General features: G+C 33.4%; 4 protein-coding genes and 1 pseudogene across 4 annotated transcripts in view; 3 read left to right on the forward strand and 2 right to left on the reverse strand.

The window, feature by feature from the left end:
• Window positions 1-594, reverse strand: part of LOC104763485 (uncharacterized membrane protein At1g06890-like) — a 3,188-nt gene extending 2,594 nt beyond the window's left edge. Inside the window, exon 1 of the mRNA XM_010486850.2 lies at window positions 242-594. Within this exon, the coding sequence (XP_010485152.1) occupies window positions 242-320 (79 nt within the window). The 5' untranslated portion in view covers window positions 321-594. The remainder of the gene's footprint in view (window positions 1-241) is intronic.
• LOC104761643 (transmembrane protein 245-like) lies at window positions 2,424-4,866 on the forward strand. Its single transcript, XM_010484762.1, has 2 exons — window positions 2,424-4,397; window positions 4,484-4,866. Exons 1-2 carry the CDS (start codon window positions 2,526-2,528, stop codon window positions 4,577-4,579), a joined length of 1,968 nt encoding a protein of 655 aa, XP_010483064.1. The 5' UTR covers window positions 2,424-2,525; the 3' UTR covers window positions 4,580-4,866.
• LOC104761644 (E3 ubiquitin-protein ligase At4g11680-like) lies at window positions 7,032-9,420 on the forward strand. The gene is made up of 4 exons (XM_010484763.2): window positions 7,032-7,559; window positions 7,791-8,328; window positions 8,420-8,798; window positions 8,989-9,420. Exons 2-4 carry the CDS (start codon window positions 7,817-7,819, stop codon window positions 9,133-9,135), a joined length of 1,038 nt encoding a protein of 345 aa, XP_010483065.1. The 5' UTR covers window positions 7,032-7,559; window positions 7,791-7,816; the 3' UTR covers window positions 9,136-9,420.
• On the forward strand, window positions 10,129-10,621 carry LOC104761645 (annotated as a pseudogene).
• On the reverse strand, window positions 12,692-14,150 carry LOC104763486. Its single transcript, XM_010486851.1, has 2 exons — window positions 13,979-14,150; window positions 12,692-13,602 (listed from the first exon to the last, which is right to left on the reverse strand). Exons 1-2 carry the CDS (start codon window positions 14,148-14,150, stop codon window positions 12,692-12,694), a joined length of 1,083 nt encoding a protein of 360 aa, XP_010485153.1.

The following is a 14,893-nucleotide window of genomic DNA, read 5'->3' on the forward strand; positions in this document are numbered from 1 at the left end:
AACATCAAAAAAAAAAAAAAAAAAAAAAAAAAAAAAAAAAAAAACACAATCAGATCAATCAAACCTGATCAAGCCGAAACGGAAACAAACCCTTAACAATCCGATCAAAGCAGATGAAGAACAGAGACAATGTGAAAATAAAAGCATCATGTTTGACCATTAAAAATCTGATCTTTTTTTATAGAAAAATTTGTAAAATGAAGAAGATGATAAAACAGATTCATAATAATAATTCACGTACCTGCTTCTGCAGCATCACTATCTTTCCTTTTGAGAAATTTCCTAGCATCTTTTCCAAACAAAGAATCAACCAGACCCATTTACACACACACACAACGATAAAAAATTGTAATCCTCTACGATTGTTTCAATCCTTTCTATGAAAAACCCAGATCACATTTTCCATTTTTAATGGAGGAGATAAGAAAACAAAAAAAAAAACTTTACTTTAAATCAAAAATACGAAAATGTATATAAAATTTTTGGACTTTAATGTCATGGTATGATTGTTTCGGCTGGTGTAGAAGAGGCAGATAGCCCTTATTATAGAGAAGAGAGAGAGATGAAAGTAAAAAAAAAAAAAACAATTTAGCAGTTTGCTTGAAAACGCAGTTTCATTGGGATATCTTTTAAAATTTTTCATTTTTTTCTCGAAAATTAAGAAAATTTTGAGGGATTTTTTTGTTTCTCTTGAGAAAATTGTCGATTGTGTGAGCTGCCACGTGTTGATTTCCTCAACGTCCAATTGGTGGCTTCATTGATCAAAAAACAAATTTATGAGATCGGTACGAGGTTTAATGCGCAATACATTGAGATTTTAACGGTATATTTTTTTTTATATTTACGAGAGTGCCTCTCTACCTAACAAAGTTTTTTTAAAAAATCATTGAAGTGTCTTACTGTATGTATTTTTGACATTAAAGAACTACCTATTTTGTGATCAGAATTCACAAATATGGCATTGTAGACGCAACATACTGTCGTACATACATAGCATTAATATTGTTTGATCATAGTCATATTTGGAAAGAGTAGCGTTAATTAGTTCCACAACCTACCAAGAAAAAAAAAAAGAGAAAGTAGGGTTAGTTAGCCAAATGATAAAATATAGCAATAGCTTTGCGTTAGGTGTGTCTGTCATACGTATAAGTTAACACATCGATCACTACATAATGAGTAATTTTTTATAATTGAGTGATGAAAATTTTGATACGTAAAGCTATATTACGAATAAAAGTGGCTTAACATGTACGCTTGACCTCGATAACGAGAAGCTTTAATTTAAAGATATCCAAGTCTCAACAAACTTTGTGGAGGGGGCCTAACGCAATAAACAAAAAGCTTGCATGGCGACGTCATCGTATCTTTGTATAAACTTTTTCCTAAATTTAACCTCTTATTCTAATAAAATGTTAAGATTTGTGGATCCACCACTTTAAATTCGGTCTATTTCTTATGATTGCAACATAAACACCGATATAGTTAGGTCCCCCGGGGTCCTGTTTGGTTCATAAAAGTATATCCCTTTTGGCGAAATTTGTTTGAAGGAACAAGTGAAATATATGCAAGTACAAGTATGTAAATTCACAGGCAGAGAGATTAACAAGCCTTATTGATACGGCCCATTTGAATCAGCCTAATATGTTAAGTTGTCTGCCCCGATATATACCAGCCGTCTAATGAGATAGATGGTGAAGAAACTCCAGAGTTGGCATATCTCATCACAACATAATGATTTGGAATAATTTTTTTAAAAGCATCTAAAATTAAATTAACCAAACAAAAGTATCTTTAATTAAAGAGGAAAAAGCATCTAAATTAAAATATTAGAATGAACTTTTTTTTAAAGATTTTGCATATGTTTTATAGAAGAATTCAGGTTTCATGCATTAATCTCTTCTTCTTCAAATCTCTGCTACCACTTGACCTCATGACTCATGACTAATGAGGTTAACCAATTGAGCTACAAGTTCAGGCACATTAAACTCTTCTTTTGTGTTTGGGATTAACTCTTGATCATACGTATGTTAAAGCTTTTAAATTATCCTTTCCCAACAAAATTTCCTGAAAACTTCAATCGAAATTTTGGTATAATAGTATAATTTTGTAATCTTTGTTCAAAAAAAAAAGTATAATTTTGTAATCAAGAAAAGTATAATTTTTCTTTCTATTATACACAATAAACACACAGACAGGAGAACGTGTTAGATTGTGATTAGTAAAGTAGAAGAATTTGGAGCAGTCGTGGTTACAGACAATGTCGTCGGTTAGGGCACTTCCGTCATTACAACTTTACTAATATAGTTTCTCTCCTCCATTAATGTCTCAATCATAACATTCAATTATCATCTGAGAATATAAAAATAATTAAAAAAAAAACAAATAAATTATCTGAAACATCTCTCTCTCTCTCTCTCTCTCTCTCTCTCTCTCTCCAATTCATCTCTCTTCAGCTTCAATAGAAAAAAAAAACTCTCTTTTTCAAAGAAATTTCAAAAAATCGTAACTTGGAGGGATTCAATTTGATGGAATTGGTCCCGTACGACACGGAGACGAAACCTTCGATCCCCACGAACCTCGCGTGGCAAGAGATGTTTCGTTCCGCTTCAACCCGTAAACCTCAAGACCCTCCGTCTTCTTCTTCTTCTTCATCGGAGCCGCCGCCGTCTCGTAAACCTCCCGGAGATGGGGGAGAAGAATCAAGCAACAAAACATCTTTATCAACCGTCGATTCACAAGCCCGTCTCGCTATCTACATAGCAATGGCTCACGCTGGTCTCGTTTTCGCAATTTGTGTTGTGTATTTCGTCGGGAGGCTATTACAAGAGTATCTAAGACCGATTCAATGGGCGATTCTTTGTTCGATCCCTTTGAGAGGTATTCAAGAAACCCTTGTTGATTTCTGGAGCGAGCCTTTGAAATTAGGGTTGACGGAAGTTGTCCTCGCTGTTCCCGTCTCTGTTTTCAATGTCTTCATCGGTTCCATCGTGGATATTAAAAACTTATGCTTTAGGGTTTTTCTAAGGAGATCGAAACCTAAGCGGACGAGGAAGAAGAACGGTACTGGGTTTTCGAAACTTGTGAAATGGTTGGTCTCTTTTGGTGTGTTTGTGATTGCTTACGAGAGGATTGGGGGAATTGGGTCTCTTGTGATTCTCTCTTTAGGTTTCTTGTTTAGTTCCAAGAATGTTGATTCGACTCTCTCTGCTGTTTCTTCTCTGAGGAGTAACAGTTTTAGGAGAAGCCATTTCACTGCTTATTTCACTAGAGGGATAATGAAGAGATTGAATACAATTGTTGCTATTGGTTTGATTGTGCTTATGATTGTTGGATCATTGACTGGTGTTATCTTCTTCTCTTATAAGATCGGTGTTGAAGGGAAAGACGCTGTTTATTCTCTCAAGTCTCATGTTGAAGAGAGCAATTACGCTGAGAAGATTGGGATTAAGCAATGGATGGATGAGAATGATGTCCCTGGAATGGTAGATATGTACACTACGAAGTTCTATGAAACGGTTTCTGAGCAGATTGATAGTTTGGCAATGCAGTATAATATGACGGAGTTAGTCACTGGGATTAAGCATTTCGTGATCGGGCATCCTGAGAACACGTCAACGCCATCCACTGCGCTTATAACTCCGTCTCCTTATACAGAGAAGCTTATGAGTTTGAGGACTCGGGTTAAGAACAAAGAATGGAGTCAGATATACTCAGAGGTTGATGTGATCTTCAGGGAGCTTATTATCACAAGAGAAGATTTAGTAGAGAAAGCTAAAGGCTTTGCTGTTAAAGGAATGGATGTATCGCAACGTGTTTTCTCAAGCAGTGCATCTGTTGTTGGGGGCGGGGCGAAGTTCGTTTTCTCTATAGGAAACTCGATTATCTGGGGAGCAGCCGAGTTCTTCAACTTTGTCTCTCAGCTGATGGTTTTCATTTGGGTTCTATACATTCTAATCACATCTGAATCAGGTGGTGTTACTGAGCAAGTCATGAACATGCTCCCGATCAATCCAAGCGCTAGAAACAGATGTGTTGAAGTCCTAGACTTAGCCATCTCCGGCGTGCTATTAGCAACAGCTGAAATCGCCTTCTTCCAAGGATGTCTCACTTGGCTATTGTTTAGACTATACAATATACATTTCCTTTACATGTCGACTGTTCTCGCCTTCATCAGTGCTTTGTTACCCATTTTCCCTTACTGGTTCGCCACTATTCCAGCGGCATTGCAGCTCGTGCTAGAAGGAAGATACATTGTTGCAGTGACTTTATCTGTGGCTCATCTTGTGTTGATGGAGTATGGTGCTTCAGAGATTCAAGATGACATTCCAGGGTCTAATGCTTACATTACTGGACTAAGTATCATTGGTGGAGTGACTCTGTTTCCTTCTGCTCTCGAGGTAACAAAAATAAAAGATTGGATCTTTTGGGATTCCGAAACTAAAAATTGGCGATTTTGTAATGTTTATTGTTGTTGTTGTTGCAGGGAGCGATAATGGGACCGTTGATAACGACGGTGGTGATTGCTTTGAAGGATCTGTATGCAGAGTTTGTTCTGAATGATCCAAAGAAGATCAATTAGCTGTTTATTTTGGTTTTTTTGATATCATGAGCTTCAAGTGCTTCTGCCATGGCTTCTGCTTTGTATTGGAAGAAAGAATCATGTGGATTAGTGTAGAGAGAGTGAAAGGGAGAGACTGAAGTGTTGATTGATGTGTTTTTTTTTGGGATTGTATTTTTATAGTGTGTGTAGCAGTAAATTTCAATTGTTGTTGTCTCCTGTTGTATTGTATGAGTTCTGATTCTTTTTGGGATACCGTGTAAATGTTTTTTTTTTCATTTTTAATAACTCTTGTTTCTTTTTATTTATATAAATTTAGGTTATACGTTTAAAAACTGTTGAATTTAGAATTGAGCTGACGGAAATGTAATAACTTGATGTATTTTTATTGTAAATATATATGGTAAACTTTGTAACTTTATTGGACATATATAGAATTTATATTGTTTACTAAATATACAATTAACCGTAGAAGCTTTTTGGTATAGTGGGGTTTCCTTGCTATAATAATCCACAAAGTCATATATTTTTACAGTTTTACTGATAAATGTTATGTAACAAAAGCAGAAACAAATAAACCAAACCATGGCGCTTATATAGATGATGTTCTTATTACACGGTTATGGGACAGCTCAAAAGCCCAATCATACGTGGGATGTATTGTTGTTAGTTGTTACTGTGCAAAAGCAAATCTATAAATCATGACTTAGTAAACAGAAACATATTCCTAGAATTAGAAATTTTTGTGTAGACTAGTTGAAAGGATGTCGGAAGTACACTACTACATACTAGAACAAAAACAAGATATGATGAACACGGTTAAGTATGAGTTTAAGTGATGTCGTAAGAATAATGACACCAAAAGAAGCGAGTCAGAGCCGTGTGACAAAAAACTGATAATGCGACGATTTCAAAGCTAATAAACAATCCACGTTTCTTATGTACTCTTGTGAATCCACGTGTCCGGATTTGATGTTGTTTTTGGATTTTGCTTCCTTTCCAAAAATAAATAATTGGTCAATATAATGTTGAGGAATAGAGATCTTTTTCCTCTTGTCAAAAGTAATCATGCTCGTTAAGTTATATTTCTCCATTGGTCCCTGAATTGTTGTCGTCGACGTCTCGACGAGGCCGACATATGTATGTATGCAAAAGATATGGTCTACATAGCCTTTAAATTACGTCATGAAATGACATTATACAATTTAGTTAAAATATCCTAATTCTACGTGTAAATCATAGAATAGAATATATATACATAATTACTAGTGGTTAGTTGTTAATTACAAAGTATAATGGAGTTCATTAACACGAATCCAGAAACGTAATTATATATTTTTGTTTTATATAGGTAAGAATTACAATTGTGTTAGATTAAAGTTGACAATACACTTTGGAAATTTGTGTTGTCAGTGTCACCTTTTAATACTTACTATTTTAAGGGATATACATATACCATATGCCCATAGGTCAATTACATAGTCTAGGAAGTTTCAAACTTATATCGATTGATATGCAAAATGGAATAAGGTACGTTTTACTACAACAACAACAACAACGAGAAATGTCGAAGCCGCGACCTACGATCTATATAAGTAAGAACATGCATAAAATTCTACTTGACCAAAGACCTCCGACATCAATTGAACGTTCCAGAATTTTAAATATTTATAAATTTCATTCAAAATTGGTTAACCTTATAAGTCTCTTGACCACTATAATATATAATCCGGACAAAGAACATCATATTAAAAAATGGGAGAATAACAACGTGGAAAAGGAGAGAAAGCTAAAGGAACGTAAATGATAGAAACTCTTATGGTTGAGATTAGTTAGCCAACCATCCCCACTCCTTCGGTTACATCCTCCTCCTCCTCCTCCTCCGCCAATGTTACCCGCCCAATTATTCTATTTTGTGTTGCCAAAATATATACATGTAATAATATTTGTTTATTTCATTTGGTCTTTACCGGCACCAGCATTTTTTTTGGTTCTACGATACATGCTCTTTTTATGCTTTTCGACCTGCCCTAATATATACTTCCTCGAAACACTGAAACAAAGTAAAAAAAAATCCCATGTCAATAAAAAATCATTCAAATTATTATAAATTATAATTTTGGCTTGAAATTATTTATTTTAAATCATTTTTTATTATATCATATACCCCATTACCACCATAGTATAAAAAGATCCATAGGAAGATAAAATACGGTTATCAATATTACTATATTTGGTAAATGATCCCAAGAGAAAACAAAAGGAGAGGATTTTTCTGTTATAACAACCAAAAAGAAAAAAAGAGATAGTGATATGGTGAATTGAAGAATTGATGACTTCATTGAGATATGTTATTCCTATCCATTTCTTTTGATAAAGAAAGATATAATAATAAATACCAAAACAAGAAAATTGAAAAATCTCAATCTTTACCTTTGCTCACAATTCTTAAGAGAGCGAGAGAGAGAGAGAAGGGTCTGCTTTGGCGGTTGGAAGCAGCAGTTGCTATATCTCTCTCTTATAAAAACAAAAAACATTGCTTCATATACAAAAATCGATCTCAGGTGTTAAGATTAGGCCAACGGTTCTTTCTTCTTCTTCTCTTTGATTCTTCAAACCAAAGCCATAAACCCAAAAAAAACAGAGTTTGGTTCGAATAAAATATAAAGATTCCATTTTTATGGTTTGATTCTTGGTCGCCATCTCTCGCCCAACTTCTTCACCTTCCCTGACATAATCACTACACCTTCTTCCTTATAATTAGAAACGTGATCTTTCCTCCAAAGTCGTTTCATTCCACACTCGAATAAAAAAAAATTGTTGCTTTTTTTCTCCTTTTGTTCGTGGGTTTGAATTGCGATTACAAATAGTACTTGGGTTTGTGGTAAATTACGTTTCCGTTTGTAAAAGAGCTTCCTTTTTTTTGGGGGGACCAAATCGAGGAGTTCGTGTACGGAGCTGAGTAACCTGAGCTTTTGCCTTTTTGATGGTTGCAGATAAGGTATTTGATTTTATTCCTCAGTGAACTTTCATGTGTTTTTTTTGTTATTGTTGTTGGGGTCATGAAAATTTCATGACTTTATATTCCCTTTTTATTTTCATGTGTGTGTGTTTCATGATCTTTTCGTTTTTATAGTTACGGTTCCATGTACGTGCTCTTATAACTTATAAAAACTTTCAGAAATTTTGATTCTCTCTATGCAATTTTTGTTTGTTTGTTTGTCCTGTGAAGGTTTTTAAAATCTTGAAAAAGTTCCGATGAATACACGTTATTCCGGTCAGCCGGAGGAGCTATCTTCCAGTAACATTTCAATCACTATTTCATCGTCTGCTTCGTTAAACTCCACACCTCGAGGCGATAACAGTCATGTTACTACTGCTGGTAATAATGATCAAGAGAGGTCTCCTCCATCTTCGTTTTACATAAGGTTGGCTATGAAGGTGTCTAGAGCTAGGTGGTTCATCTTCTTGAGAAGAGTGTTTCACTACCAGAACGGTTCAAGATCCGATCTTGGCTCTAATCCTTTCAATTCGAGTGCTTGGATGATGTCTGAGCTCGTTGCTCTGCTTGTTCAGCTCACTGTGATAACACTCACGCTAGCTATCTCAAAAGAAGAGAGACCTATTTGGCCAGTGAGGCTATGGATTACGGGTTACGATGTTGGATGTCTTCTGAATCTCATGCTGTTGTATGGTCGGTATCGTCAACTAGATGTTGGTTTTGTCCTCGGAGATGTTGAGCAGCAACAGAGAGACAGAGAAGATACAAGGTAAACTCCCCAAAATCTTTATCTTTTGTTGGTTCTGAATCCAAACAAGATCCTGAGGTTGTACTGATATCTCTAACTGTTGTTACTTCAGGTCATCTCATTTGATGAACAAATGCAGAACGTCGTTAGAGCTTTTCTTTGCGATTTGGTTTGTAATTGGGAATGTTTGGGTGTTTGATTCTAGGTTCGGTTCTTTCCACCATGCTCCCAAGCTTCACGTCTTATGCGTTTGTCTTCTAGCTTGGAACGCTGTCTGCTATTCCTTTCCCTTTCTTCTCTTCCTCTTCCTTTGTTGCCTTGTGCCTCTCGTTAGTAGCATCCTTGGATATAACATGAACATGGGATCCTCAGAGAGAGGAGCATCAGATGACCAAATCTCTAGTCTCCCTAGTTGGAAATACAAACGAATAGACGAAAATGCTTCTGATTCTGATTCAGATTCAGATTCAGCTACCACAACCGATGATCCAGTAAGTCCTAATCCTTTTACTCAAAATTCAAGCTATATCCATTTCGTTGACCAGTAAGTCCTAATCCTTAATATAGTATCTTGATACTTTATATCACTTTCACAATAGGTGTCACAGATTAAACCAGTCCCGGTTTAATGTAATTTAGGATTGAAATGGACTAGATTTTGACTTTTGGTTTGGTTTGCAGGAGTGTTGTATATGTTTGGCAAAATATAAAGACAAAGAAGAAGTAAGGAAGCTTCCATGTTCACATAAGTTCCACTCAAAGTGTGTAGATCAGTGGCTTCGTATAATCTCTTGTTGTCCTCTCTGCAAACAAGATCTTTCAAGATGACAAAGCAAAAAAGTTCTAAAAGCAGACAAAAGAGTCAACAAAATCTCTAATTAAGTTCTATAGTTTCTCTCTTTTGTTTTTTTTTTTTTCTTTCAAAGGTTTTATTTATTTTTTAGTTTTGGTTTGAAGCAAGTCGGTTACTTGTGTGAGTGTCAGATTTTTTGTACAAAAAGAGCTCACCAGTAATCGTAAGTTACATTGTGAGTAGATGATGCAAATCACAATGGCAAAAAGATTTATAAAATCTTAATATAGTGTTTAATACACATTTAATATGTTCGTATATATTTTCTTTTCAATTTAAAAGTAAAATACAGTATATAAGTACTCCAATAATATCTGGTCTGTCTTTTTGGGACGTCAAAAATATATGTATACACTTCAATAACGATGTTGATTTCTTAAGAAATCTTCTATAGCACTAAACCTTATATAAAAAAAGTTATATGCTCATATAAAAGTTTGAAGGCATCTTAATAGTTTGAGATGGTTTAGACATCAACTATGTAAGTCTTAAGGTGTTTTATTTAGAATTCTGGATTTTGAGTCTTTGAAGTTTTGTCCGAACCCAAAATAGGCACAAATCAAACAAAAAAAAGTGTATATATATATATTGCGTTACAACTTACAAGATCTTCAAATTAGACTGTTCTGGATTTTCAACTGGCACTAGCACAACTATATTTTTTTACTAAACAAATTTTTGTATTTATGTATAGTATATGTTCCTAATTGCTAGACATTTCACAACCTTTATTCATGCACAAATGTGTAACCATAAAAAGAAGAAGAAAACCTCCAAGTCAAATATTTTCCACTAAAATTGTTCTTAATACTTTTCTAGAATATTTACTTAGAGGATCTCCAACCCATTTCTTCATTTTTGACTCCATTTTGGAGTAACTCCATTCTTAGAGCATCTCCAATCACCAATAACTTAAAAAAGGAGTTTGTCAACAACATTCCAAGGTTATTTTTAGCTGCCTTCTCACCCAAGTCACCATATAAATGACCTTTTTGATTTCATTCCCAAGAAAGAAACAACACTCCCAAAAAAAAAACAAAAACTTCCAAATCATTCTTTACGTACATCAAAACCATGGCAAAAGAAAACTCTTCAACCCTAGTTCTTGGACAATCTACGGCGGAGGAAAAGTATTCCACAAGTTTAGCCAAGATCAACCGAAAACCTTATGGATCGATCACGAAACAGAGCCAAGATCACCAAAACTCACCGAGTTTACGCCGTTGGGGATCGTCCTCAAGTAAACCGACGAGGCAGAATTGTCTATGTTCTCCTACGACACACGCCGGTTCTTTCAGGTGCAGGCACCACCGCCGCACCGCGTTGATTATTCATTAACAATAACACGTGTCGGGTTTATTGGGTCGAACCTCGCGGTGCTGTTGTCATCAAAGTCAAGCCGGTTTAGTGACACCCTCAAGGCTCAGTAAACCAGCGCCGTAAGCCGGTCACTGTATTTTGTTTCGGTATAATAATTGTCGGTTTTGTTTATTCTATTGACATTGTTCGATTTTATCAGAAAACATGGTTCAATAATGTATATATACTAAACCAATTGAAAGCGACCGATTCAAGGTTAAACTTTATATAATTTTCACTGATTTGATTTATATTTTAGCTTTGATTACATACATTACACATATTATACGCTTTATCATTTACTAAAATTCTGTATGACGATACATCAAAACTAGTAGAAGACTATAATATTTGTTTTCTCAACAAATCAAATTTAATTAGATTTATGGAGATGAAGTCAGAGAGTGTTAAAGGATCAAATAATGGATAACTCGAATCTCTCTTTTAAGGTAATGAATATAGTCAACAAAATAAATAAATAAAAAAGTATTGGCCATTATTGGGTAATGAATCTAGTTCGGATAAAATCAATTTTAATGTTAGATAATTTATGTAGTTGGGGTACTTTATAGTATAATTCTAAAAATAGTGAATATCTTATTATATATATATATATATATATATATATGTTGGTCAACAAAAATAGTGAATATTTTAAACAATTACAGTAAAACCTCTATAAATTAATAAAGTTGAAACTATGAAATTTTATTAATTTAAAGAGGTTTTCCTAATTTAGTAATTTTTCAAAAGAAAAATTTTAAAATAATATTTAATTAATGTAACTAAATGAAAATAATAATTATTATATTTTGAAGAGGATACTCAAAATTTTTTATATAGTAAAAATATTAGAAATGAACTCTAACAGAAATTAGAAATTAGTGTGTATATATACATATATTTTGATAATTTTCTATAATTATAAATTTATATTATTAATGGAACTATATCTATATAAATGATTTTTAAAAAAATTATTGTCTTATTATTTTACTAAATTATATTTAAAATTATACTGATCTAACTTAGGAGCGGAAAAATATATTAATTTATAACACTTAATAATCGAAAGAATATTAATTTATACTCCCTCCGATCGTGAATACCTGTCATTATAGATTTTTTTTTTTGTCAAAATATCTGACGTTCTCACTTACCCATATAACTATCACTCTAAAATGACTTATTTACCCTTCTATTATTTTTAGTCAACAAGTTCAGAATTCTATGTGTTGTTTAATGAGTGACTCTAGATATTGCTAACAATTGACTATATTTAATATTTATGTATCTTTCTACGTGTATGACACAATATAAAGTTTCCATCATTGCTTCTTCTTTTTAACAATACACAAAAATTATAAAATCAAACAAAATGAAGAAAGAGGAAAGTCAAGAGAAGGAAGAGCTACCTGTTTACATGATTCATTATCGTGTCAAACGTGATTTCGATCTGAACAAACTGTTTTTCTACGATGAAGGAGAATTTAACCCTGATCTTACAACTGGAGAAGAAGAAGTTGTACTCCAGATGTTGAGGATTTACTTTCCAAATTTCTTCTAAATTCAGATAAGAATTTTTATTGTATTGCTGTTACAAGTTATTTTGGTAATAAAAAATATGTGAAATATAATTTCACATTTCTATCTTTTACTAGTACAATATTTATTTTATTTCATACAAGTTCATTTTAGATTTTTAGTTAAAGCATTATAAAGCTGTTTTGAAATTTTTTTCATTATTTTGAATTGTTCTCTTCACTTGTACGTAGTATCATTGACCAAATGGCTATAATAAACAAAACACGATACTTGTAGCATTTGAATAATTTTAGAACAAAACTTATTTCAGAAAAATAAACCCATAAAAACTGACAAATAGAAAAACCCCCAACAAAGAGTCCAAAAATTTAAATACATAAACTCATGAAGATGATAATGCTAGAGTATCCATGACGTTTTGGACAAGCGAAACATCACAACTTATTTGAAGAGGAAGACGATTTTCCATATCAAGTGTAGATTTTTTCATATGTGGGATTTTATATTTGTTTGATCCTCCAATTTTCATGATCTCTTTCATGCATAATTGGAGAGTCAAAAAAATATAATTTACCTTTTTTGTTGGATATTCTTCAAATGATTCCTCCACAACATGAATAAGATCTTCTACGGTTTTGGGGCATGTCTTGTATTGCAGTGACTGAATGGCACTAAAAATCCAAGATCAAAAATATTTAGATCCAGTGAATTGGAAGGTTGACACATCAGACGTATATCAAAACCATTTTTAGAAGCAGCTTCTTGAAATTCTTTATCGTCACACTCAACATGTGTTCTTGCATTGTCTTGTTGGATGAAAATAGTCTTCCCTCGATCTTCAATTGGCCATCTTTCATAAATTATCGGAATGACTTTTTCAATCAAACATGCTTTGATATCTTCTCTTTTCACAGAATTTGAAGCTTTTACCTCTAGAGTTCCAGCATCTCTATTCTTGCTTCGCCTCTTAGCAGGTTCCATAGTAACAAAAGGAAACACTCCTATTTTTCCAGAAAATGTCTCGTTTCCTTCTTCGTCAAATCTCGGTCGAGCCATCGCTGCTAGAAACATAACTTTTCCAATATAATTCTTACTTTGACATGTGCGATGTGGCACTTCTTCCTCGGGAAGTAAATAATACTTCTCTGTTTTCTTCGTCATATAAAACCATTTTTCATCAATATGTACAATATTGTACATATCAACAAATTTTGGTCCATGAATCAAAGTATCTTTCTCCAACATCGAGACACAAAACTTCAGCCTAGCTTTCATATTCTCATCCTTTAAACTTGGTTTAATGGCATTTGTATGACGTCGAATCGTACCTTCTTTGACATGCCTATGCAATGTTGACTGAGCAATACCCAAACCCATTGAAAGCGATCGAAGTGTTGTTCTCTTGTGAAATGGAATCTCCTGCACTTGATCCAAATCAAGCGTGATTCTCTTCCGGCCACAACGTCCTGATTTTTTGTGGGAGACATTAACTTCTTCACCATTAGACGTATCTTTTGCTTGTTTCCAAATTCGTTGCACTGTTCGAATAGAAACCAAAAATAATTCAGAAACTTCTCGAGTAGTAAACTTTTTTAATTTCCCATCTTGACTTCTCTCTAACAGAGCATTATATATCGCCCGCCGTTCTGTGTTTGAAAGATTTCTATTGGTTCCATGCATTAGCTCCACTCCATCCATCTCTGCAGTTTAATTTAAAAAAATAAGAAATTAAAACATTAAAAATACTACAGCATTTTCAAGTACCAACTTTTGTTTACACGTACCATAGAAATATTTTAAATACATGGAGTAGTAAAATTTCTCTTTACGTATACATGGAGTAGTAAACGACAAAATTTCACAAATACAATGACAAAACAAAAAAAAATTAATTTAAATCCTGAAAATTAATACCTGGATCTATTTCAGGAAGAGATTCGTTGGAGGCTATTGGATTATTGACGATTGCAATATCGTCACCTTCAGTATTGGAGAATTCCTCATTGATTGGGGTTTGATTAAGATCAAACAAAAACTCATTTTCACTGGCTATACAAGGAAGATTCAGATCTAAAGTAGAATTCATGATGAATGAAATTGTGATTCATGTCCTTTCGTTTTACGGATATATATACAAGCATCATTAGTGATCACTAGTTTCAGATTTGGCTCCAATACTAATTTTAATTTTTGTTTTGGCTCCATGTTCAAATTTTTAGAAGAATTTTAACAACAAAATCTTCTTTGTTACGTGTATTAATTCATTTGCATATCAAAAACACATAATTTTGACTACAACTGCATGCAAACTTGTGCACTTATGAAATTATTAAGAATAAAGAAGATTGGGATCGGCAGCAATATTTGACTAAATAATGATTAGACACTATTTATATTTATTATAGTGAATATGAAGAAACAAAACGGGAGGTTACAATAGTCTTTACACAAACTTCTTTAATTTGTGTGAAATTTATAAAATGACAGGTATTCGGGATCGAAGGGAGTAGATGTTTTACTGTAATTCTATACTGGGTAAAGTGGGGACAACCCACTAAAGTTGAAAAGATAAACTATGTCCGGTTCAATTCATCTCGGCTACTGACTATATAACCGGGAACAAGAACATTACCAGAAGAAACCAAACCAAAGATTAAAAAACGGCACCGAATAGAGCAGATATGACATCAACAAAAACGACATCACTCAATAAGTGCAACGCATAATTGTGACTGTGTTTATTAGTGATTTAATTAAAAAACTAAATTAATAAATCCCAAATTTTTTTTTTTTTTTAGATATTTATCAGCTTTTTTTTTTTTTTTTTTT

Source organism: Camelina sativa, chromosome 18, assembly GCF_000633955.1.
Source record: "Camelina sativa cultivar DH55 chromosome 18, Cs, whole genome shotgun sequence".
Taxonomy (NCBI): domain Eukaryota; kingdom Viridiplantae; phylum Streptophyta; class Magnoliopsida; order Brassicales; family Brassicaceae; genus Camelina; species Camelina sativa.